Here is a 26,760-nt window from a genome sequence, read left to right on the forward strand (position 1 = left end):
AGATTAATATATGTTAAAAGGCTTTTCGAACTTTGATGTTTTGTCTTGTTTCTGGTCCAAATATCTAAAAATTCTTAAACCATGAAGCATTTTCTAGACAAGTAAAAATATTGTCGAAAATGTCATAATTAATTGAGTTTTTCCCTAAAATAAGTTACGATTATTCAGATTATTTTGCTTGTTTTAAGGAAAAACTCACTTCATTTTGACTCGTTGTTTCTTACTACAAGACAATATTCTTTGCTTGTCCAGAAAATGTTTCTCGATTTTAGAATTTTTAGATATTTGGACTAGAAACAAGACAAAAACTCTAAGTAAGAACAGCATTTCTGCAGTGTGAGGACTGACTCAAGTTCGAAAGGTCCATACACTGAAGAGCAAGTCCATCGATGAGCAGCTCCACAAGTCCCAAACCAAGCAAGCCAGTGGCGACAGCAGCGAGGAACAAACTTTGCAAATTGACGAAAATAAAACCTGAAGTGAAACCAGGCTCAGTTGTGCACGACCATTTCTCCTCTGGCCAAACTTCTTGTGCAGAGCTGCAGTCAAGACCTTGGAGAATGCTGGATGTCCTTTAGGTATAATGATGAAACTAAGTGATGTTTAAAGGTGCCATAGGTTGAAAATCTGGACATACCTAGGCATATGTTTTCAGGACATGGAAATGTCATACCTTAAGTCTCAGAGACCCTTGCTTCCTCATTGTCATGTATATATATATATATATATATATATATATATATATATATATATATATATAGCAAATATGACATAGTAATATACAGTTGAAGTCAGAATTATAAGCTCTTCTGTTAACTTTCAATTCTTTTATATTATTTCTCTAATTCTAGTTTAACGGAGAGATTTCTTCAACTCATTTCTAATCATAATAGTTTGAATAACTCGTTTCTAATAACTGATTTCTTTCTTGTCCCATACTGCTCAGCTGATGTTCTTCAAAGCCCAGGATCCTGATCGACGCTTTATTCACTTACTTTAAATAAACAAGATTTTTTCATTTGATTTACTGACTCCTGACTGATCATTGAACTGGGGAGGACTTAAGGGGAAGAAAAAAGTCCAACAAGCTGAAATAAAACTATTAAGACTTTCTCCAGAGGAAAAAATATTACAAGAAATACTGTGAAAAATTCCTGAATCTGTTCAACATCATTTATATAAATGCAAATTGAAGAAATATCTGACAAAGAGTAAGCCCTAATGATTTCCTCATAACTATATGTAAAATCCAAATAGACATGATTTGCATATATTAGCATATATCAGATTGTGTTTTGCTGTATACACCCCTGGAGGCGGCCAGCTTTGCCATGCATCAGGATTGCACAACTCCTCCCACTTCCTGTTTCTTTCTGGTAACACTGTGCTTGTGTAACATTATTTCAGAATTCTGAAAGCACAGCTGAAAACAGGATTCTGCTTCTAGTAAGACAATACCTTACATACTTCAAAGTACTTATTATATCTAAAGTAATAATGGATGTGTTTCCTTTATTTGGTAACAAGTGGAACTTGAATGTCTTTTTAAATGTAAGTGATGTAGATCACTTTAAACTTGAGCTGTGATTTTTTCATAACGTGACCATTACGCCTCATAAATTACACTAGAAAGCAACACTAAGACTACTCATTAGTAATACAAAAATCAAATATTACTGGATTCTCTATTTATTCACAGTTAGAAATAAGCAAAAATAAGCCCATTATAATCTAAGAATATTTAGAGGTCCCTACAAATGTTTCTAGTAAGACCTTGATTTGCTAGCCTAGTTGTGTCTGATTGCGGTTCGAACTAAACTTTGCATGACACCAGCCAATTTTGGGCACCCGTGTAGTAAGAAGGGGGTTGTGATTTTCTTAAGATTTCTTAGGCTTTTAGGATGTATAATATTTAAAGCAGTGATTCTCAAAGTGTGGTATATGTACTGCTAGTGGCACGCAGGCTTCTTCTAGTGGTACATATGTGAATCACAGAATTAAAAAATATGTTAAAAACACATTTAACCCTTTGGCTTCTACAATCACACCAGTGTGATCACGTTTAGTTGCGTCATGATAAGCTGCTAAACCCAAATCTGCTTTCCTGCAGTTACTCGTGTTGAGTCAGAGAAAGACAGGCAAAGCTAGTCATAAATCAATTCAAATTTATCCATATTTCCAAACAATTGACATAGATTTTTTTAATACACATAGGTAATAGCAAACTTTATTCACACCAGATGCATAATGTAACAAGAACCTTTAAAGCAGCAGAACTGCCACTCTGCCCACTTTTTTCATGTTGATTCACATTTATTTGCCTTCACTGTACACTGGGGGATCTTCTGCGGGAGGGTGTTGAAAGTACGGTTGTGGGATTTCTGCAGGAGGGTGTTGAAAGTACGGTTGTGGGATTTCTGTAGGAGTGTGTTGAAAGTACGGTTGTGGGATTTCTGCAGGAGGGTGTTGAATTAAAGCGTTGCTGACCACAGAAATCTGCAGGATAAAATGTACATGGTCAGCTTAAGTTATTGGTTGCTTATTCAACAATTATTATCATATACCAGGGATTAATTTGTGGTGGAACACTCCGGATCCAGCACCTCTGAAATCTGATCCGGCACCTTATTTTACCGATCCCCCTCCTCACCCGCCAATTGTTCACTTTCGATTTCTTCCCCAACCCTCCAACTCGGCTCTTAACTTACATCCGCGACACCCCTATCTACTATCCAATGCCCCATTACCACCCCTAACTTAAGTGCGCGACACCTATACAACCTCAGGTAGCATACCGGAGCTGTTACCCCGATCTGTTCCGGGACTTCGCGATTCACAAATTAAGCACTGCATATTACCCAGTTCTTCCCACATTTACAGTACACATTAAAGGTTTTGTGGAATCTTACTAGGTTAATTCACAAATTGTTTTTGCTTACTAAACTAAATCTAAACCATACTAAACTAAACTTTGCTAAACCATACTAAATCTCTCCGAGAGTTGTCATGACAGAAAGTAGGTAAAGTAGCTATTTCCCTTACGCCTAAACTTATCTGATGGGTTCAGCTGATGTATTACTCACCTGAGGATAATAGCAGCAGGTGACTTTACAGGCAAACGCAGACAGGGAGATGGAGATGAAGAACTCAAGGATGGCGAACAGCAGTAACACACCTCTGATTCCTGAGAAGAGAGTCTGAGAGAACATTCAACATACAGGATAACAACAAAGAGAAGTCAAGAATCTGAAGTCCTTTAGGTATACTGATGAAACTAAGTGATAATTAAAGGTGCCATAGAATAATAATCTGGACATACCTAGGCATTTTCAGTACATGCAAATGATATACCTTGAGCCTCAAACACCCTTGTTTCCTCATTGTCATGAAACCAACCCAGGCTCATTCTGAGAACGTAGTCCCGTGGACGTTTCTGGAGACCGCGAAATACGTGGCCGGGGGTACGTACGGCTGCATTTCATTTTTTTATGCGAACGATGCGGGGCGGTGTGACGCCGTTCCTTTCGGCGCTTGCCGGCCGGCCAGCCGGCCGCTCGCCTCCGTGTGGAGGGCTTTCCCGCTGCAACCAGTTTGTCCGGTTAGCTCTTCGTGTACTCTGGCGGACTCGAGGCGCAGAGAGGGGCTGACCACGACGACGACGACCGGGTTCAAGTCCAGGGAAGAGCGGTTCTAGAAATCAGGTAAGAAAACAAAAACAAAATCCAAAAAATGAAGCGAACAAGTTCATTACAGGGTGAGAATGTGGTCAAAATCTGAAAACGTGGTAAAAATTAGACGAGGGCTTTTTTTTTTTTGGACGGCTTTTGTGAATCGTCGTTGGTTGGGTTTAGGGACGGAGGAGGGTGGGTCAGCCGATTGGCCAGTCGCACGGTCAATCATTCTGTCATCCAGGCAGACAGGCGGAAGGTCGTTCGACAGCAGCCTCTAGCGGGTTTAAGCGAGAATGGCGTGGGAAAAAGCGCGCACAGCGGCCTCTTGCGGATTCGCGAAAACAAAAACTGCAAAAATACGTACCTCCCAGGACGTATTTCGTGGTCTCCAGAAACGTCCCCAGGACTACGTTCTCAGAATGAGCCTGGGTTGCATGTAACTCATGTAAGTGTAAAATCAATGTTTAATGCAGGGTGTCATATCACTCAGCTATTACTGTCATTTGTTTGTAAAAAGACACCAGTAAACTTGAGAAACTCATCTGTTTGCATGGAGCTTGATATTAATTTCTGCCCTTGTTTTCAGATTTGTTAACCTACAAAATGGGCGACTTGATGGCTCAGTGGTTAGCACTGTTGCCTCACAGCAAGACGGTTGCTGGTTCGAGTGCCAGCTGGGTCAGTTGGGTGCTCTGGTTTCCCCCACAGTCCAAACACATGTGCTATAAGGGAATTGAAGAACTAAATTGGCTGTACTGTATGAGTGCGTGTAAATAAGTGTGTTTGGGTGTTTCCTAGCACTAGGTTGCAGCTGAAAAGGCACTGCTGTTTAAAACATACGTTATGTTCTCATAAATTAAGAGACTAAGCCGAAGGAAAATGAACGAACCTACAAAATACTCTGAATACATCTGTGTTGGTTCATTTTGTCTATATAATCATAATTTAGCCTATATTTTATCTGCAACACTTCATTTAGGATCAGTTATAGACAGCTTTTCCATTCAATCACCAATTTCTTTGGTTGTAAATGGACCTATTGAGACTATATAGACATATATGTAGATATCAGAAAACAAGATGAACAGTGTAACAACGTATTTTATGCCACCTTTAAGACAATATTTGTATCCAGTGTAAATGAACAGTAATATCTTGTGAAGTTCTGCACAGCATTGGACAGATGAGTGCAGATTACGCTTGATTTTTATAAGTGCACCAGTCACACAGTGATCTTACTGTAATTATAAAATAAAACATTAATACAATAATGATATCAATATAAGAGTTGATCACTTACCTTTTAACTATAACAGTAATAATCGTCTCCACAGTAACGGTAGATGGGTCCTACAGCCAAATCCACTGAAAGCATAATAATGGCAATGCCTGTAGCTATAGCACTGAAAATGTTCATCCCGAGGGAAGCTCTCACCTGCAGTGGAGACACAGAAATAGAAAGGTTTTGTAACATGTTGTGTTAACACACTGTGGTTAAGCAGATGGTAGATTATGTGGAAATTTCTGCTTCCAGTGCACTATTAATGCATAAAAAAAGAATATTTATGCACAAATATTTACAGACCAAATCACTACAAGTGCCCAGTGCCTTAGACCCATGAAAAGAACAAGTGTCATGTACATACCAGACATAAACCAGATGGTGCATTGATTTTGCTTTCAGCAGCAATGGAGAGCGAGCCTGCAGTAATGTACTGAGAGCAGAGCAAAAAATAAAGCTTATGTTGGAATATTTACAGATATATACATGGTACTCAACCAGAGCATTATACTGCCACATGAGCTGACAAGAACCTTGCTATAACACATGAGAACCAATCAAAAACCATTACCCCACTGAGCATCACGTGATTGTATGTCCTTTTAGTGGCTGTAAATGTGACAGTAAGATGTATTCTGGTTGATCACCCACTGTAGCTTGTGTTATCTAGGACAACATGTTAAACTGTATGATCGTTTCTTACCATCAGAGATCCCCAGTAAGGAACGCCACTGAAGACAAAGATGGAGTCTGCATAAACTGTAGAGACGATTCCCAACATAAGAGTCAGCAGTCCAATTATTATCTGGACAGTCTGTGAGGAGTAAGAGAGAACAGTGTAAGTCTTTCGTGAAGTAAAACAGAATAACATGTACAGTATTGATGTATTACAGAAGTATCAGAATGAGTTTCGGTAAATACTGAAAATCAAATGACTTGGACTCGAGGGCAAAAAAACCTTATCAGGACATCCCTAATGATTTCACAAACAGATTTGATTGATGCTACACAGTAAAACTAAAAAAAATTACCCTCTAGACCAGGGGCCACCAATCTCATTCCTGGAGGTCCGGTGCCCTGCAGGGTTTAGCTCCAACTTGCCTCAACACACCTGCCTGGGTGTTTCAAGTATTCCTAGTAAGACCTTGATTAGCTTGTTCAGGTGTGTTTGATTAGAGTTGAAGCTACAATCTGCAGGACACCGATTCTCCAGGAACAAGTTTGGTGATCCCTGCTCTAGACTATAAACTGTGTGTTTATGTGTGCTATACTGACATTAAAATTTATTGTCTGGGTTTAAGGGAGATTTCTCACCCCAAGCGCTTTTGGTTGGCCTTTTAGAAAGGCCTGAATTTCTTGAAGAGGTGAAACTCCTGCTGCATGCTGTATGTGAACAGGCACAGAAGAACTGGTCCCAGTCACAGTTGCTGTTTGTGTCAGTGGTTGAAGCTGGATGACAATCGTTGAAGGATTCATGGCTCCGACAGTCGACATTTCAGTTTCAGAGTATAAAATCAACCTGTGCAAAATCATAATAAAGCAAAAAATCTAAATGATAGCAATATAAATAATACTGACATTCTACACTTTTGAGACTTTCCATAAAAATCCAGCATAAATACAGTTTAAATACAGGTTTCACACCACATTGTAACGGTGCCAGGTCTATTTTTGTGGTGCTGCTTATGTTTAAGTAAAGTGACAATGCATTGATCACCAAAAGCACACTGAACGACAGTGCGCTCACAGTTAGAGTAGGGTTTGTCTGCGGAGGGGTTTTGTGCCTTAGTGGCGTAACTTGAAGTACGTTAGAGGCGTAACTTGAAGTTATGGAGCCATGTTAAACTATGTTGTTGGCTAGATGGCAGTGTAAATCAGCTATTAACGTCTACACCTACCCCAACCGCAAACCCAACCATCACAGTTATTAACATCTACACCTTCCCTAAACCTAAACCCAATCATCATCGTTATTAACGTCTACACCTCCCCCAACTCTAAACCCAACCATCAGTAATTAACGTCTAAACCTACCCCAACCTAAACACAACCAGCACAGTTATTAATGTCTACAGTACACCTCCCCCCAACCATCATTATTAATGTACAGCCGCGAGTTGTGGAGGCTTTCGTTCTTGACGCCTCGCCATTGTACTGTTATTTGCAGTCCCAGGGGGGGCAACGTCGAGTAGGCTAACTGTCATGACAAAACCGATGAAGTCAGCGTGTGGAGTTGCATGAGTTGCTAAATGGATGAATATAGATATATATCAAATGACTTGGTTGTGGATACATTTGGCGAAAATGTTCTCTGGTAAGTATTTCTGCCATCTTGCCAACAACATCTCGTTGGATCCTAATAACATCAACTTACTATAAGTTACGCACTTTCATCTTAAGGCTCACGCGCATGTAACCCCGTCGGTCCTACACCACCCAACCTGCTCCGAGCTGGTATCGAACTGACGACCTTCCGCATGGGAGTCGGTTGCTCTACCAAGGAGGCTAAAGACCAAGGCATCTAGCGTCTGTTGCTAGAGCACCTTTAGAGGTCAGAGGAGTGAGGTTTACCTGCACAGCACTTACTAGCTGGCCTCCGTTACACTCACCCCCCTAAACCTCACTCCCATCTGGGTCACGGCACCAATGTACCCCCGCCGGTCCTACACCACCAAACCCACTCCGAGTTGGTATCGAACTGGTGACCTTCCACATGTGAGTCGGTTGCTCTACCAAGAAGGCTAAAGACCATAGCCTCTAGCGTCTGTCGCTAGAGCAGCTTTAGAGGTCAGAGGAGTGAGGTTTACCTGCACAGCACTTACTAGCTGGCCTCCGTTATACGTACCTCTCAAAAAAACTAACTACACGCTGCAACGACACGTATCGCAAGCTCTGTGATTGATCGGCTTAGTAGAGCTGACGAGTGTGGGCGGGACCGAGAGCCACGCAAGTCCATTGGAGCGAGTGTTTACAAGTGTGGAGTCCCGTGAAGGAGCTCCGGATGGAAAGTTTTGTCTTGTGTTTACCTTATGATTAAAGTTGTTGCACGCCCGCCGGTTCCTGTCTCAAAATGAGCGAGTTTGAACCACTTGCACATTAAGGAAGCGTTCAGAAAAAACGCTTAAGACACAGAGGAACATTAACCTCACTGCCAACTAGCATTTCGGAAGTGTAATTGCAGAGCAACACAAACAGCGAACACAGAAGTATGAATGCACAGCTATGCTCGTTTTATGCGCAGTGGGTCACGCCGATCACTTGACACAGAAGTATAAACCAGGCTTTACGCCCCCGTCTTGCAGTCAGCAGACAGATCCACTTGCACAGTTGAAAGGAAGTCAACTTTGAGCGTAAAAACTGTTACGTCAGTCACGTTTTTTTTCATCCTCCAATCAAATGAAAGCAGAGGCGGGGTTTCCATTGATGGACAGCAGTGTTTGTGTTGTCAAGACGACTACGGAGACTTTTGAAGATTGCGGAGAGACTTGTGGTTGCTTTTTCGAGTTGTCCAGACTCAAAAATCTTTAATATCACAATATTATTAAGTATTAAAATGATACCACTATTAACAGCAACACTGGCGCACAATACACAGCTGATTCAGTCGGTGTCTAGCAACAGAAAAAGCGCATCGCGCTTCTTTTTTCTTGTCAACAAAAAGTCATTGCGGTACGCCTCGCATTTTTGAAACGTAAAAGCGCGTTCGCTGTGATCGTTGGTTCAAAACACTGTAGTATTTACCTTAACTTACTATAGTATTTTTTTCAGATAAATACATTTAGTTTAATTGGGTTGGAATACCATTGGAAAAAAGCACAACAATGGGGTGTCATGCTTTCAGAAAGTGTGGGAATCCCTGTGATAGAGGTTGAGAAGCATACCGATTTTATGATCTGCATAATGTTTATTAAAAATTTTTATTATATGATAAAATAGAACAGAGATACACTAAAAATGTCCAACCTCATGTTGTTGTTGTTTTGTCCACGTTTATTTCTGCTTGTGAATTGCATTATGGGATCTTGATCTTTCTTTCAACAACTTTTAACCTTGAAAAGTTGTCAAATGTAAGTTTTATGAACATTTTCAATAGTTTAAAGTCATATATCGTCTGGGCTGGTGTTGTATATTATGCTACAAACACCTTGTGATAAACTGCAGCACATTTTCTGTAATTTCTCTAGATATTATCTTATACGTTATATTATTACAAATGACTAAAATGTCAATGAAAGTCTCTTGTTTAACCGTAGAGTTGAATTTTCAGCATCAGGAGTGGATGGAGCAGACATCTTAAAGCAATTTACAACCACAAATAAACAGAAAACACACAAAATACGGAAACTGTACATAAACAGATGTGTTTTACAGTGTAGAATCAGCGCAAAATCCGCAGTTTGACTGTAGACACTGCCCGTGTGTACTCTCTCTACACCGTTTTTGTTGTTTTCTAGGTGTAATGGTCACATGTGTATTTACCTTGACAACAAAGTATCTCTCACTTACGTTTAAAAAGCCATTAAAGCTCCGCTTGTTACCAAATCAAAGAAATGCGTTCACTATTATTGTCTTACCAGAAGCAGAATCCCGTCTTCAGCTGTGCTTTGTGTCTTCACTCTGTAGCTCTGATATAAGGTTACACCAGCGCAGTGTTTTCAGTGTAACGGTTTCCCAGAAAGCAACAGGAAGCAGGAGGAGCTCCTGTAATCATGATGTATGGCACAGCTGGCCACCATCTCATGGGATAGAGCAAACATCAAAACAGGAAGAGAAGAGAAGGATTGCCACATTGAAATCTGATATAAGCAGATTACATACATCCTTATTTATTAAATTATTAGCCGTCCTCTGCAATATTTATTCTCTTTCAGATATTTCTGAAATTTGTATTTTTAATTTATATTAAATTGATATTTAACAAATTACGAATATTTTCACAGTGTTTCCTATATTGCTTCTTCTGGAGAAAGTCTTAATTGTTTTATTTCAGCTAGAATAAAAGCAGTTTGTAATTTCAGGTCAATATTTTTAGCCCCCTTAAGCAATATATGTCATTGATAGTCTCCAGAACAAACCACTGTTATATAATTACCCTAACTTTGCCCTAATTAACCTAGTTAAGCCTTTAAATGTCACTTTAAGCTGAATACGTCTTAACTACCCAGATAGCAAACCGATGTTGATTCAACGTCGGTGATCAACGTGGATTCGATATCAAAAGAAACGTTGATTTTAGGTTGAAATTATGTCATTTTGCTATCTGGGTAAAATCTAGTCAAATATTATGTGCTTTCATCATGGAAAAGTCCACTCCCCAGGTCTATCTCTGTCAGGAGTGTTCCTCGAACATTTTTGACTCCCAACGAGTCAACCATACCTCCATAATTGAATAACACATTTGTAAGTATTGCACCTGTAAGAAGTGCAAAGAAGTTATAGCTTGGTTAGAGAAAACTGTAACCCTTCAACTTTATTCCTCTCGAGTAAGAGAGGCCAATGAGTTATCGTGTTAACTGCTTTGCCGTATGTGAAGCATGTGTCCGTATGATGATGTGTAATTAGCCAATTTAGTGTATGAATGAATGAATGAATGTGCCCTTTATTTATTCAGTTTAGTTGCAAATTTGTACGAATTCAGTGGTACAAAATTGTACGATTTTAAAAAGGAGGCGTGGCACCCAACCCCACCTCTAAACCCAAACGTCATTGGGGTATTAAATTGTACGAATTAGCTCATATGAATTCATACGAATTAGCCACTAAATCAAAAAGTTACGAATTGCCATGACATTGTGTTGGATTATCCGATTGTGTTGGATTAGCTACTGTCTACGAAATAAATGTGATGTTTTATTGGAAGACTGATCAGATTCAATGGAAACAAAAGTTTGGTCTTTGCCTTTAAAATGACTAACAAGATTAGAGAAATTTCATTCATACTGTTACATAAATTGTACCCAGACATGACTCTTTTGGAAATGTTTAAGTTTAACTATAGAAGTAAATTGATCAGTGTTGCCAACTATTTCCAATGAAAAGTAGCTAAAGCCTGCCCGAAAAGTAGCTAGATGTTGCCAGATGACATCACACACTAATTTGCATATCAGTGGCGTCATCGCCCGTCATGTCTCTTCTCTGTGGCGCCGTGTATTATATTATAATAAACTTTACATCCAGATGCACAATAGGATCTTATTAACATATTACTTTGCGCGATGACGTCAATTCAAAACTACATCTTTATGTAGTATACAAAATAATTCATGTTGTCTCAAATTGACTGGCTAAAAAAATTAAAAATGGCTAAAAGTAGACAAATGAGTGTTAAAAATGGCTAAAAGTAGACAAATGAGTGTTAAAAATGGCTAAAAGTAGACAAATGAGTGTTAAAAATAGCTAAAAGTAGACAAATGAGTGTTAAAAATAGCTAAAAGTAGACAAATGAGTGTTAAAAATTGCTAAACGTAGACAAATGAGTGTTAAAAATTGCTAAAAGTAGACAAATGAGTGGTAAAAATTGCTGAAAGTAGACAAATGAGTGTTAAAAATGGCTAAAAGTAGACAAATGAGAGTTAAAAACGGCTAAAAATAGACAAATGAGTGTTAAAAATGGCTAAAAGTAGACAAATGAGTGTTAAAAATGGCTAAAAGTAGACAATTGAGTGTTAAAAATGGCTAAAAGTAGACAAATGAGTGTTAAAAATGGCTAAAAGTAGACAAATGAGTGTTAAAAATTGCTAAACGTAGACAAATGAGTGTTAAAAATAGCTAAAAGTAGACAAATGAGTGGTAAAAATTGCTGAAAGTAGACAAATGAGTGTTAAAAATGGCTAAAAGTAGACAAATGAGAGTTAAAAACGGCTAAAAATAGACAAATGAGTGTTAAAAATGGCTAAAAGTAGACAAATGAGTGTTAAAAATGGCTAAAAGTAGACAATTGAGTGTTAAAAATGGCTAAAAGTAGACAAATGAGTGTTAAAAATGGCTAAAAGTAGACAAATGAGTGTTAAAAATGGCTAAAAGTAGACAATTGAGTGTTAAAAATGGCTAAAAGTAGACAAATGAGAGTTAAAAATAGCTAAAAGTAGACAAATGAGTGTTAAAAATGGCTAAAAGTAGACAAATGAGTGTTAAAAATGGCTAAAAGTAGACAAATGAGTGTTAAAAATGGCTAAAAGTAGACAATTGAGTGTTAAAAATGGCTAAAAGTAGACAAATGAGAGTTAAAAATAGCTAAAAGTAGACAAATGAGTGTTAAAAATGGCTAAAAGTAGACAAATGAGAGTTAAAAATGGCTAAAAGTAGACAAATGAATGTTAAAAATGGCTAAAAGTAGACAAATGAGTGTTAAAAATGGCTAAAAGTAGACAAATGAGAGTTAAAAATAGCTAAAATTAGACAAATGAGAGTTAAAAATAGCTAAAAGTAGACAAATGAGTGTTAAAAATGGCTAAAAGTAGACAAATGAGTGTTAAAAATGGCTAAAAGTAGACAAATGAGTGTTGAAAATGGCTAAAAGTAGACAAATGAGTGTTAAAAATGGCTAAAAGTAGACAAATGAGTGTTGAAAATGGCTAAAAGTAGACAAATGAGTGTTAAAAATGGCTAAAAGTAGACAAATGAGAGTTAAAAATAGCTAAAAGTAGACAAATGAGAGTTAAAAATGGCTAAAAATAGACAAATGAGTGTTAAAAATGGCTAAAAGTAGACAATTGAGTGTTAAAAATGGCTAAAAGTAGACAAATGAGTGTTAAAAATAGCTAAAAGTAGACAAATGAGTGTTAAAAATGGCTAAAAGTAGACAAATGAATGTTAAAAATGGCTAAAAGTAGACAAATGAGTGTTATAAATGGCTAAAAGTAGACAAATGAGTGTAAAATGGCTAAAAGTAGACAAATGAGTGTTGAAAATGGCTAAAAGTAGACAATTGAGTGTTAAAAATGGCTAAAAGTAGACAAATGAGAGTTAAAAATAGCTAAAAGTAGACAATTGAGTGTTAAAAATGGCTAAAAGTAGACAAATGAATGTTAAAAATGGCTAAAAGTAGACAAATGAGTGTTGAAAATGGCTAAAAGTAGACAAATGACTGTAAAAATGGCTAAAAGTAGACAAATGAGAGTTAAAAATGGCTAAAAGTAGACAAATGACTGTAAAAATGGCTAAAAGTAGACAAATGAGTGTTAAAAATGGCTAAAAGTAGACAAATGACTGTAAAAATGGCTAAAAGTAGACAAATGAGAGTTAAAAATGGCTAAAAGTAGACAAATGAGAGTTAAAAATGGCTAAAAGTAGACAAATGACTGTAAAAATGGCTAAAAGTAGACAAATGCGAGTTAAAAATGGCTAAAAGTAGACAAATGAGTGTTAAAAACGGCTAAAAGTAGACAAATGAGTGTTAAAAATTGCTTTCTGAAGAAGAGTTTAAAAAAATGGTTTATTCTTACAGATTATACAGCATCAAACTATTACACATGTTCAAAGCAACCAGTACAATGATTATTTTAATTGAAAAAAATCTGGGCTGTATATATATATATAAACCTCACTTATTGTCACACTCACAGCGACGACTATGCTAATAATATCAACCTTAGCATTTTTAGTTTATTTTTTGCATATTTTTATTCCAGCCTAACGGACAGACATAAATCTCCATCTCCATGTCTCAGTCTCAAAAATGCATGGTTCCACACAATTCATTCATGTTGTCCTAACACAAATTGATTAAGTTAACAAAATTAAGTGGATTGAACATAAAACAATACAGTTGTCCCCAAAAAAGCTCATTTTAAAGAGTTCACACTTACATAATGCTTGACTATATTAGTAGGTTTGGCAGGCTGTCCCAGGAGAGAACCCCGAGGTCGGGATAGATGAGCTGAAGGATCCCGCCTGGTCAATGAGCATTAGGAGGGATACGAGATGAGGTATTTCTCAAGAGCCCACCGTTTATACTTTGGCTAATATGGTGGTTCTGATTGATTCAGTATGTATGGGTTGTGACTGTTATTATAATTCGTTTATGTACATGTTTTTAGGAAACCGGAGGACTCGGGGAAAACCCATGCGAACACGAGGAGAACATCCAAACTCTGCACAGGGAGTGCCGACTGGCTCAATTTGAACTTGAACCTTTGGCTCCTTTTCACTGAGACAGCAGCGCCGGCGGGGAGTGGGTTGGGTTTCCAAAAACGAAGATAGGGAATGAAGTTTAGGTAGGATATTTATGGTAGTTTTAGAATGATCTGATAGGCTAGCTAATGATTAGCGACGAGGATCAGCTGTAGTCAGTGCTTAATTTGTGAATTGCAAGGTCTCAGAACAAATTAGGGTTACAAATCCGGCATGTTACCCGAGGATGGAGGGGTGTTGCCGATGATAGTGAGCGGGCGGGGGTGTCGTGGACGAAAGTGCAGAGTTGGGAAGTCGCGGCAGAAAGTGAACAGCGAACGGGGGGAGGAGGGCGGTTAAGGAGGGAGATTGGTAAAATGAGGTGCCGGAACAGATTTCAGAGGTGCCGGATCCGGAGTGTTCCGGCACAAATTAAGCCCTGGCTATAGTCGATCATATCACATGCTCTTCTCGAAATTAGTTTGTGAAACTTAACTTGCTGAGTACTTGTGCTTCCATCTTTGACTCAATGAACAATAAAATCTGCATATATATGAATAATGCTGGGAAATCATTATACTGTAAAAAGCCAGTAGTGTGTTGTTATGACACGGGGTTACAATGTAACCTGCTCACCCAATGTTTCCGTTTGTAAAATTTATATTATTCGCTAATTATTAACCTCATGTGGAACTCTGAATCTGCATCTCGTTTTGGAGTCTCCTACTGTCCACCGGAGATCCCATTTCGGTCACAGACGCATGCTTTGAGAGCCTTCCTGACTAAATGAATGAAATACGGTTTTCCACCATCTGGCAACCCGGGGTGCTGAAATATAATTGGCTAAGGTGGCATTGGGCGGGTTAAATGACCAAACCAAAGACAGCCGTTCCAGCACGGAAAAAACACTTTCAAAGCAGAATATCTGATTCAGCATTGTTTTTCGGATAAACAGGAATGTCCACTTGGCATGATTCTCAAATATCTGCAAACATATTATGGTGTTTTTATGCTTTAGAACAGTGAAAAACGTACATCCAGCCCCTTTACGTTACGTCAATGGGTTTACTGACTTTTTCAAAGTAAAATCAACTTGTTTTTTTAAGGCAACGTGTTTACTCGAGTTTTTTAAAGTAACTAATATCTTTTTTTACAGTGTAGGAAAATCAGTGCCAAAGCAGCAGGACCAGGGATATGCCCGCTTGTTTAATCTTGACCCACATTTAATTACATTCAGCGTACTCTGGGGGAGATTCTGCAGGAGGGTGTTGATAGAAAGGGTTGCTGGCCACAGGAATCTGCAGGACAAAAAATTCACGGTCATCTTTATAGATCTTTACTTAGGCTTCATTTTACCCAAAGCTGTGGTTCAAGCTCCTCTTACCTCTGAGGTGTTGTGGAAATAATTGGGCTGTGGAGATGCAACTGGGGAAACAGATGGCACCTGTGAAAGAAATCACACACACTATAGAGACCTGCTTACTAGGGATCCATCCCACACCCTCAAAAAAAAAAAAAAAAAAAAAATATATATATATATATATATATATATATATATATATATATATATATATATATATATATATATATATATATATATATATATATATTATTTTCTCTTATTCCTGTACACAGTGTTCAAGTTTTGTCCTGCCGCAAAAACCTACAGGTAAACATGTAAGTAGTTTCATTTTCAGTGATTCTTCCCGGTACTAATTTCTCATTTGTTTCAACTCAGAAAACTGGACTGACACATTTTAATAACCTAAACAAGAGTTACGGGACTATGTAAAAGTATGTAATAAAAACATATGAAGTACACAAAGGTCAAAGGTAGGAAAATATGTTGTCTTTACAAGGGTTTTTAGTAGTGGTGGGCTGTTGACTGCGTTGACGCGAGACTCTTATCGAGCGATATAAATATCGTCGTTAGTCTATTCTCAGAGCTGGGTCTGTTCTGCGCAAGCTATGATGACTTTCACCTTGATATTTTAGCGTGGATGTATACCTGGCCGAATTGCACTGTAGGTGGCGAGAACAAGTCTTCGAACCTGTGTGTATTCCTACTGTGAAATTACCGCATCAAACGTGACGTGCTAACATGGATGCAGTTCGCTAGAGTGAATGTGATTAATGTTAGCTCCACATAAATCTATCAGGCACCTGTAGAGTTTATGCATTCGAGTAAAACAAATACAAATAAAATGGAGCTGATGAATGAAAGTCAAACCGGTGAGCCGTCTCAAAGTGCCCTTCCTAATCAAATCAGCAGGATGCCCTTCTGGATCTTTCCCTTACTTCGAAGACACTACTGACTACGCTTACATGGTCATCTGTAGTCTAGTTATCTGCCCTAATAGACAATAATATAATTAGGTGTATACATAAAGTGCTTACATGTAAGAGTTTCCTGTAGTTTTGGCTGACTTTAACTGCAGTTCGGCAGTTTCACTTTCACTCATGAACATTTCATTCATGCCCCCGTGACAAACTGAGATTAGATACAAATAAGGAGTAAGGACGGGTGAGAGTGTTATGGAAATTTAATAATGCAGACCAAATGGAAAGAAAAAACTTCCACATTTCCCGATGTGTGTGTATGCGGTTCTTTACTGACAGCCATTTGTGGAGCCTGTCGGAAAATGGTGAAAAATCCTACATGACGGTAATAGTTTGATGGCGGTGTTTACTTCAATAATGTCACTAATATCTGCATTTCCATCACCAATTATCATAGTAGAACGGTTTATCAAGCAGTCTGTGACGCGTTTTGGAAACAGGAGATAAGCCCCTGGTCTAATGCTCCACCTGGCTTGAGAAACCCGTTCTCAAAGACTTACTTTTAGTCATTATTTGCGTAGCACACACATTCTGAATGCCTTCGGCAGAATTCAAGTGAGCCATGTTAATCTAGATTAATTCCGAGATTACAGTGAGATTAATCTAGATTAAAAAAACTCTGCTAATTGTTTTCATTTATAGAGGCAGTGAAATTGTTGTAATGCTGTTGTGTGTGTGCAAATCCAGCCTGATCTCACGAGGAAACGTAAGTATTTTATGTTTTGTCAGTTTAGTGGTTAATTCGTACGAATTCGTACGAGTTCAGTCGTACGAAAATGTACGATTTAAAAAAAGGAGGCGTGGCACCTAACCCCACCCCTAACTCCAACCGTCATTGGGTGATGAGCAAATCATACTAAATCGTATGAATTAGATTGTACGAATTTAAACGAATTAGCCACTAAAGCAAAAAGTTACGAATTGCCGTGAGATTGCGTAAGCAAATCCATAACAGAGATTGGATGAATTAATAAAATTAAAATGTGCATGAAAAGCCTGCATGAATTTAAAACTTACAATGTTTACTTTGCTAGCGCACATGGCTAGTCTTAAAGAGAACAACTGATCAGTGATAAATTAGTTAATTTAATCAAATTTAATACAAAATCTGCCTATATGCTTCCGCTCCCTTTGCAGAGTGGGTGTAATCTGCTTATCCTTCCAACCGTTAGTTTGCTAGGAGTGAAAGATGAGAGGCGGAGCTCAAAAATAACCCCCGCCCACTACTCAGTGTATTTAACCGTGTTTGTGGGTTCTTGTGAACTGTGAACACCCTCAATTTGTCTCTCTTTATCCCTAAATAAGTTCAGCAGATGTATTTCTCACCTGAGGATGACAGCAGGAGGTGAATTTCGAGGCAAAACCAGACAGGTAGATGGAGATGAAGAACTCAAGGATGGTGAACAGCAGCAACACACCACTGATTCCTGAGAAGAGGGTCTGAAAGAGCATTCAACATGAGCATAAATAACTATGAAATTCAAGAATATGCATCCCTCCAGCTACAGTATACTGATAAAGTAAACAGAGTTTATTAATAATGTTTAAAGGTGCCATAGATTGAAAATCTGGATGGTAATTCCATACCGTTTCCAATTTCTTTGGTTCTAAATGGACCTATAAAACTATTTATGAGGAAATGTTGCGCTTTCCTAAGCCACATACCTACTGGATATCAGAAAACAACTTAAACAATGCACTCTATGGCACCTTTGAGTCAATATTTTCCTCCAGGATAAATAATCAGTAATATCTTTAAAGCACTTGTGAAGTTCTGGAAAGCATTGGAGGGATGAGTGCAGATTTAGGCTTTCACAAGTGCATCGACCACACAGTGATCTTACTGTAACTATAAAATAAAAAGTTAACACATAAATGATATCAGCATATAGAAGTTGATGACGTACCACATACTTTCTCTCGATTTCATTACAATAATAGCCACTGCAGTAAATGTAGAGAGGTCCATTACCCAAATCCACTGAAAGCAGAATAAAGGCAATGGCTGCAGTTACAGCACTGAAAATGTTCATTCCAAGAGAGCCTTTCACCTAAAGTAGAGGCGTAAACATAGAGAGGTTATTTAAGATGTTGTCTTGACACTGCTAAAGTAAATGGAAGAATAGATTGAAGGTTATTTGACAAGTAAATGAAATATAGGGTCAAAGCACTGAAGGCTCATGTGGATGATTAAGTGATGAAGCTGAAAATGTTCTCCACAGAGACGTCTACAAAGATTTGCATGCACTCGTTTGGACAAAAGTTTGCTTGCTTCCAGTCAGGCACTGGTAAAAGAGTTAGTTCACCCAGAAATGAAAAAGCTCATGTGATAAACACACCAGGACAAAGTATAAGGGTGACTTAATCTACTCAACAAGCGAAGATATGTGAAGATGTGCAGCGCCATCTTGTGTACGAGTGTTTTTTAACAAGCTCCATTTCAAGAGTTCACATTTAGATAATGCTTGACTATGATAGCAGGTTTGGGAGAAAACCCTGAACTCGGAGATAGATGAGCCCAAGTTTCCCAGCAGGTCAATGAGCATTAGGAGAGATACAAGATCAGGTGTTTCTCAAGAGCCCCCAGTTTGTTTTTTACCTATACTTTGTTTAAGATGGTGGTTCTAATTGATTCAGTACATATGGGTTAAGTGCTTGTGACTATTATTACAATTCGCTTATATACATGTTTTAGGACTGTGGGAGGAAACCTCAATTATAGAATTGAGGGGAAGGGAAGGATAGAGGGGGGTTGAACATAGGGAATTTTTCGTCATTTTGGAATGATCCAATAGGCTAGCTCAGGGATGGGCAAACTCGATCCTGGAGGGCCGGTGTCTCTGCATATTTTTGCACCAACCCTAATCAAACACACCTGCTTGTAGCTTTCTAGTGATCTTGAAGACACTAATTAGGGTGTTCAGGTGTGTTTGATTAGTGTTGGAGCAAAACTCTGCAGGGACACCGGCCCTCGAGGATCGAGTTTGCCCATGCCTGGGCTAGCTAATGATTAGCGATAAAGATTAGCTGTAGCCGATCATATCATGTGCTCCTCTCGAAATTAGCTTGTGAAACTTCCCTTAATGTCCTGAAATGAATTTCCATGTTCACTCTGCTCATCACCAGTGAAAATCACTTGATTTGATGAATAAATGTCAAAAAATGTCTTAAATGCTTCGTTAAGCAATAATATTCCTGGTGTGCGTGTGAAAAACTATTTTTTATCGTAGCTCGTTCTCCAATGTACAGGTTGTTTTATTATTCCACCAAAATAATAGCGTGTGGCTGAGTAAAAGTGCATGTTTAGGACCTTCGTAATAGGTTTTAGAACAACCTTTACTGCAATATCTGCTTCAAATACACTATTGGAACAGAAAAACAGAACATGTATGGGCAAATCCTTACAGATCAAATGATTACAAGCATCTAGTGCTTAGACCCATAGTGTTGTGTACATACCAAACACAAACTGGTTGGTGAATCAAGTTTGTTTTCAGCAGCAATGGAGAGCGAGCCTGCAGCAATGTACTAAGAACAGAGAGAAGAGCACAAATTAAAGCTTATGCTGGAATATATAAAGACATATACATATACATATATATATATATATATATATATATATATATATATATATATATATGATATTCAACCAGAATTAGCAGTTTACTGCCATATGAACCACTCCCTCAACCGCTAAATGCATTTGCAGTCTTCTTATGCAGTGTTCACACAAGAAGCGGCAAGCACGGATAAATCATGTTATTCGTGTGTAAATAGACGCGTGAACATTTTGAGTTTACTCACTTCATTTGCGCATTAAACCTGCTTAATATGAGCGTCAAATTCACTTCACAACACGTGATGAGCAGGGCTTCTGTCTGCCTGGTGACTCTAGCTTCGTTGCTAAAGGCTAACATGGATTTTATTGAGAGAATAACTGTTTATGTGCTTGATGAATTTTGCAAAAAAAAAAAAAAATGCATAAAAAATGATTGATGGAAACGCCAAAATGCACATAGATTTAGAAAATACTAATAAAAAACCCAATGTGCACAACTGAAAAGGATAAACTTTTTATTCGATCAGAAAAAAATGTGCTTAAACTATGCATTTACCGTTGTAAGAGCTCATGTGATGCAAAAAAAATTGACAATGCACAGCATTAATGGGCAAACTAGCGGGCCGACCATCATTACAGTGGCTTAGTATTATTATTATTATTAAAATATTATTAGCTCCAGAACTGTCTTATGGTCCCAAAGAGAATCTCAGCCCTCCAAAACCCACCGCACATTGCATTTTGTATTCTGAGGTGTGAGAAATTTATTAAATAAGAAAAAGCGCAGCTTCTCCTGCCTCAGCGAATTCCAGTTTTACTTTGTGAAAATAGTCAGCGAAGTAACCATTTTGGTTTTTGATTCGTTGGATGGTAACGAAGCATTATTCGGACATCTTTTATGCGATATTCCAGTTTTGCGCATAAATTTAATTTGCATCTTTGTATGAAAACATAGCTAGGGGTAGCAAAAACACTAGCCACTAAATTCAAAGTAAGACCAAACCCTTCTCAATTAATGCTAAATTTATAGTAATAGGGAGAGTTCACCTCAACAATTCAAGCTTAGGTAATGTACGAATGATAATAATAACACACTGCACAAACATTCAACATTGAGGATGCATTCATGAACAACAACACGTGTGAAGTCTGTCTAATCTGTATATTTGATTTTAGGCTATTGTTAGATGTCTGATTATCACTGACAGCCCAATATTAGGCTCATTTGAGGAAAGATGTCTGTTTAGACCCAGCAGGCACTCAACATCATAAGATGTTAATATTAGGTTAGATTTAGGTCATGACGCCAGGTGACCAAAATTCAATGTCTAGCCAGCGTCTAAGGACGACGTTATTTTGATGTCCAATAACGACATCAAATTATGTTGATATTTGGTTGATTTTAGGTTGTGTTGGAAAGTGAACAAAATCCAACGTCTGATAGACGTCATAGTGGAAACGTCCACACAACGTCAAGGTGTAACATGATTAGACGTAGATACCTACTACAGGACAGGTATAATTGTTTCTTACAATGAGAGATCCCCAGTAAGGAATGCCACTGAAGACAAAGACGGACTCTGCATAGACTGTAAGCACGATACCAAACAGGAAAGTCAACACACCGATCATTATCTGGACATTCTGTGAGGAATAAGAAAGAACAGCGTGAGAAGGACAACAAGTTATAGCTTAATATTGTACTATAAACATATTCCAAATGTATTGCACAAGTGTGTAAATTTGTCCAGTAATTGAGTTGGTTTGCTTCTTAGACAGACTTACCTGTAATAGTTTAAAGTTAACCTTTAGACCTTAATCATTATCTGATGACTGTACATTTACTGCACTGTCACCAAGGCAACAAGTCAATAAAACTTCAGTGACCTAAAAAAGTCAACTCTATATTTATAGAAGCTGTATTTCCACATAAAAACCAACTGTTTGGGTTAATAAAAGATTTCTCACCACAAGGGTTTTTGTGTGGCCTTTAAGAAAGGCCTGAATTCCTTGAAGAGGCGAAACTTCAGCTTCATGCTGTATGTAAACAGGCACAGGAGAACTGGTCCCAGTCACAATCGGTGCTGTTTGTGTCGGTGGTTGAAGCTTGATGACAATCGTTGAAGAATCCACTGCTTTGACCGTCAACATTTCCGTTTCACAGTGTAAAAATGATCTGTGCAAAATCATAATTAATCAAAACATTTCAAAACTTTCTGTTTAAAAAGAATCCAGTTGATTCATCAGTTCAGTATTTATCTATTAGTATAACATCTCCATATTTTTAATACATTCATAAATGCAGTTATGCTACAGTGGTTATTGACAGAGATAGACTTATTGTCATCAACCCTGTTACACACTACAAACTGAGAATATACATTTAAACAGCTCAAGTTGAAAATAATACAGAATGTTTACATTTTAAAAGCTATCAGGTGTCCACTTAGTACCAAATAAATACATTAATCATTATAATTTGTACAGCCATAATTCATAATCGGATATTTGTATAAAAGTAGTCAGATCTACTTTAAGTATATAATGTAGTGTTTTACCAGAAAGAGAATCCTATGTTCGGCTGGGCTTTTGGACTTCACTCTGAAGTTCAGCTCGCTCTTCTGAGACACTCCAGCACAAAGTCTATGTTTTATATGCGATTAATGACACTGTTTAAAAAAGGAAGCAGGAGGAGCTCACTTGATCCTGACGGACGGCAAAGCTTTAAACAGCAAAAGTCAATAAAACAGAAGTATTATGTCTTATATACAAATAATCTGCATCCATACTTTGGTAACCAGTGGAAACTTTCACAGTGAAAGCAGGAATTTATTTAAGACAAATCATTAAACTTCCATTGCCCAGCCATTAACACTAGAGGAATTCATTGTCTATAGGAATTCAAACCAGCAGCAAAGTAGGCAGATCAAATGCAGAGATGAGACGGTTAAGGATCAGATACCAGGCAAGGGGCTGCATAGTCTGAAAACTGAAGTCTGAAACAGACAAAGAGCAGTCCAGAACAAGGCAGCAATGTCAGGTAAGCTCCTGAACAACAGTCCCAAAAGCTCCAAGGAGCTACTGGCCAGCAAACACAGAGATTATTCATTCATTCATTTTCTTTTCGGTGTAGTCCCTTTATAAATCTGGGGTCGCCACAGCAGAATGAACCACCAACTTATCCAGCATATGTTTTATGCAGCGGATGCCCTTCCAGCTGCAACCCAACACTAGGAAAACATCTATACAAACTCATTCAAATACATAAACTATGGACCAATTTAGCCTACCCAGTTCACCTATAGCGCATGTGTTTGGACTGTGGGGGAAACTGGAGGAAACCCACGCAAACACGGGGAGAACATGCAAACTCCACACAGAAATGCCAACTGACCCAGCCGAAGCTCGAACCAGCGACCGTCTTGCGATTGTGCTACCCACTGCGCCACCGTGACACCCCAGAACAGAAAATGATGTGCTGTGGTTCAAAACAGATTGAAGAACAGAAAATCAACTGGACATACTTATAGTTGACGGCTCCCTGGTCATTGGGACGGATGTGGAGGAGTACCAACAAAAACACAAAATTAACAGCCAACAACAGAACTGAAACCTAACATAAGCTCCAGGCTTACTCCTCGTTTTATTCTTCTGCTCCTCTTTGAGACTTGAGACTAGTGTGCTAACAGGTGAATCTCCTTAACAATAAGCTTGGTTGTGACAATAACATAGTAAAAGCATAACAAAATGATTGAGAGTGATTCTTATATTGTTAGCTCAAGCGAATGACATCTCAGGGGTTCTATCTAAACTCATTAGACTCATCCGGGGCATCCCAGGATGACATATCAGGCAAGGCTAATTGGTGAGCTGCTTCTGGTAACTGGCAGGGGGCTAGATGCAGGGAAATGTGGGTGGCTCATTGGAGAAAGACCTCCAGGCTGACGGTGTCGGCCTAGATGGCCGAAGCGACTCTGACATCAGTGTTTTATCCTTGTTGGTAAGTGCACAGTAGCACCAAATCATTGCACCCACAAGTCCAGGGGTGGACTGGGACAGTTTCTTCTCCCGGGAAAAGGGACTGTTATTCAGGCAGCATCTGATGCAATAAAGAAAGTATGGAGGGGAGCGTGGTTGTGAGTGGGTTTGAGCACGATCTGTAAGTAGGGGGGGGGTTCAGGTCGGTGCTTCCTATAGTCCACCCCTGCACAAGTCGCCACCAGTTTTCCTTTAACTTTACTCAACATGTCCTTGGTCCCACGCACTTTAAGGGTTATGTGCGGTGTCTCAATACTATGGCGAAGGACGGAGGCGCGAGGGCGAGTGAAGGAGGCACAGCACACGAGCCGCTATTTCACTACTACAGAGAAATGTTGTGAGACTCCATCTCTGCCTCTCTCACTTTGGAAATTTGACCCGCTGGCCTGTTTGTGAGGTAACTATTTTAAAGCGATACTTGTGGATCCAGACCTGGGCGTGTATGAGGTGCAAGTTTTCTCCACTGTGTCTATTATAGATTACCTGTGATAACCGCGTATTATACATAGACTGTAACCGCGGCTGTTCTTCCCGCCATCAGTGAACAACGCTTTCATTTCTAAAGCCGATAGCAGCCCTTTATGTTGAGAAGGTGAAGACAATAACCAATCAAAGGGGTGTAAGACCTCGCCTGTCAGCGTTTATAAAGCAGGCGGGAGAATATTAACATTAGTTTATTTGCTATAAATGCTCATGCTGTCTTCTGTGTATGAGTTTTGTTTGATACATTCAGAAAGAGTGTTTTCTTTGAGCGGGTCAAATTAAGAGTACAGTTCATATATCTTACTGCTGTATTAAAGGACACAATTTTATTACAAGTAACCATTTAACTGTCACACCAAGAAAAAACCAATAGAATTTTTTTATTTATTGCATTTCTTAACTCCTAATGTCGCTAGTTAACACAATCAATACATTTTCCCCCAACACATCCCATAATTTCTAAAATGTCAGCCTCTACCAAATGGTTGAGATGTAGGTTTATGGTAAAAGTACCAGAATGAATAAATATACTATAGAAATATGAAAAATATGAAGTTTAAGACCAATTTAATTAAAACATAATCAAAATAAAACATTTTTGAATTCTAAATCATAGCCATAAGCCATAAAATATTTCAGATTTTCATTTAACACAGTAATATACACGTTTTCTTTTTTTTTACAATAAAATCAAAATCAAGTGAATTAGGACGTTCGTTTACAGCGTTTACAACCAGTAAATTGCGCTCCGAAAATGGGTTTCAATAGCGTTTTGAGTGGATTATGGACTGTTTTTGTGACACACAACTTTGAAAGGTGTGTGTTAAAGCTGTTATAATCTGTCAGATCTGTGGTTCAAGCGTGAGAGAAAAACAGTATTGTAAGTCATGTTTCTTTTCGTTCTGCTTAATGACGTGCCCCCCAAAAAGAGATATAAAATAAACAAAACAATATGATGTCTTTTGACTGCATTCTTTAATAACTACATTACACAATACTTGTACTTTTACTTTCAGTACTTGAGTAGTAAATTTTGAAATAAACTACTTGCAATACTTAAGTACAAAAAATGTTGAATACTTTAGTACTTCCACTTAAGTATGGTGCTTAAAGAGCACTTTTACTTCTACTCAAGTCACTTTTTGATAGAGTACTTGTACTTTTACTTAAGTCTGGGTCTCTAGTACTTTATACATCTCTGGTAATGATACATTGGGCAACTTTGGGCAATGATTTCATTAGTGAGCAACTAGATTAGACACAGTGAAACTAATTAGGTGTCATGCGAGGGAGAGAGAATTTGGATCCAGATGCAAAGGCTCAGACTACCTTCAGTGCACAGGGCTGGAGATGAACAGAGCTCAAAAGCCTTTCTCAACAAGAGAGAGGATGGGCCGTAGCAGAGGTACCGGTGGAGTGAGGCGAACACGGACCCCTTTTGGAGCAACTGTACATAAAACACTAAAAGGATGAGGACACAGCACAGAAGCTATGTTGCAGCTAGGAGAACACGGTAACTCGAGAGAGCAAAACAAAAAACAGAACTCATGACATTAGGCCAGGGGTGCTCAACCCTGTTCCTGCAGATCTACTGTACCTTCCTGCGGAGTTCAGCTCCAACCCTGATCAAACACACCTGAACCAATTAATTAGGGCATGAACAGCTCTTGATAATTACAGGCAGGTGTGTTTGATATGGGCTGCAACTAAAAGGTAGACCTCCAGGGAAAGAGTTGGTCACTCCTGCATTAGGGAAACTGAATCCAGATACAATTCTTTTGCCTATTCTCAACATTACGTTGTAATTTATAACAGAATATTCATCATTCAATTTTGGATCTCTAACCCTGACTGTAAAACAAACCTTAGGTTCAATAAAATTCATTCCTGTGTAATTGACTGCATATCACCTACCTTGGCAATAAGCAGGGAAAAACAGTACAAACACTGTGATCAAAACTGCAGGACTGTGCATTTCTAGGAACCCATGAACTAGCCCCAAACCCCAGCCAAGTACAAAGATGGGTATCATGGGCATGCTTTGTAAAGAAAATAAATATGAATAAGTATGGTGACACATCAAAATTTGTGCTCACCATTTAACCCATCCAAGTGCAGAGCAGTAGACGCACACATGATGTGAACATACCCTGGGCAGTGGGACACCCGGGGAGTAGATGAGCGTTCCATAATTGGTCTAAAGCAGTGGTCACCAAACTTGTTCCTGGAAGGCCGGTGTCCTGCAGATTTTAGCTCCAACCCTAATCAAACACACC

At 38.5% G+C, this 26,760-nt stretch overlaps 2 protein-coding genes across 4 annotated transcripts; both read right to left on the reverse strand.

Annotated features, from left to right (window-relative positions):
• Nucleotides 1–2,196: 2,196 nt before the first annotated feature.
• On the reverse strand, nt 2,197–9,644 carry LOC130221990 (membrane-spanning 4-domains subfamily A member 4A-like). The gene is given in 7 exon segments (XM_056454590.1): nt 2,197–2,496; nt 3,084–3,197; nt 4,972–5,106; nt 5,318–5,386; nt 5,657–5,767; nt 6,268–6,472; nt 9,528–9,644. Coding segments are annotated over 6 exon segments (792 nt in total). The 5' UTR covers nt 6,448–6,472; nt 9,528–9,644; the 3' UTR covers nt 2,197–2,313.
• A 3,724-nt stretch (nt 9,645–13,368) lies between these two features.
• On the reverse strand, nt 13,369–22,922 carry ms4a17a.16 (membrane-spanning 4-domains, subfamily A, member 17A.16). 3 transcript variants are annotated; one of them, XM_056454581.1, is made up of 8 exons: nt 22,522–22,918; nt 21,932–22,139; nt 21,497–21,607; nt 19,864–19,932; nt 18,312–18,455; nt 17,731–17,831; nt 15,449–15,508; nt 13,369–15,362 (listed from the first exon to the last, which is right to left on the reverse strand). In XM_056454581.1, exons 2-8 carry the CDS (start codon nt 22,112–22,114, stop codon nt 15,215–15,217), a joined length of 816 nt encoding a protein of 271 aa, XP_056310556.1. In that variant the 5' UTR covers nt 22,115–22,139; nt 22,522–22,918; the 3' UTR covers nt 13,369–15,214. The 3 variants fall into 3 exon arrangements, with proteins under 3 accessions (XP_056310556.1, XP_056310558.1, XP_056310557.1); XM_056454582.1 differs by having other exon boundaries at nt 15,203–15,362; nt 17,731–17,844; nt 22,522–22,911; XM_056454583.1 differs by lacking the exon at nt 19,864–19,932 and having other exon boundaries at nt 22,522–22,922.
• Between the last annotated feature and the right edge of the window lie 3,838 nt (nt 22,923–26,760).

The sequence above is a fragment of the Danio aesculapii genome, chromosome 4 (genome assembly GCF_903798145.1).
Source record: "Danio aesculapii chromosome 4, fDanAes4.1, whole genome shotgun sequence".
NCBI lineage: Eukaryota > Metazoa > Chordata > Actinopteri > Cypriniformes > Danionidae > Danio > Danio aesculapii.

Excerpts from the sequence above, each read along its gene's own strand:
- ms4a17a.16 (XM_056454581.1), bottom strand. The coding sequence starts at position 22,114 with ATGTTGACGGTCAAAGCAGTGGATTCTTCAACGATTGTCATCAAGCTT. Across the intron at positions 19,933-21,496 it reads CTTACTGGGGATCTCTCATT|TACATTGCTGCAGGCTCGCT; the intron begins GTAAGAAACAAT and ends CTCTGTTCTTAG. Across the intron at positions 17,832-18,311 it reads AAATCGAGAGAAAGTATGTG|GAATCAGTGGTGTGTTGCTG; the intron begins GTACGTCATCAA and ends CCCTCTTCTCAG.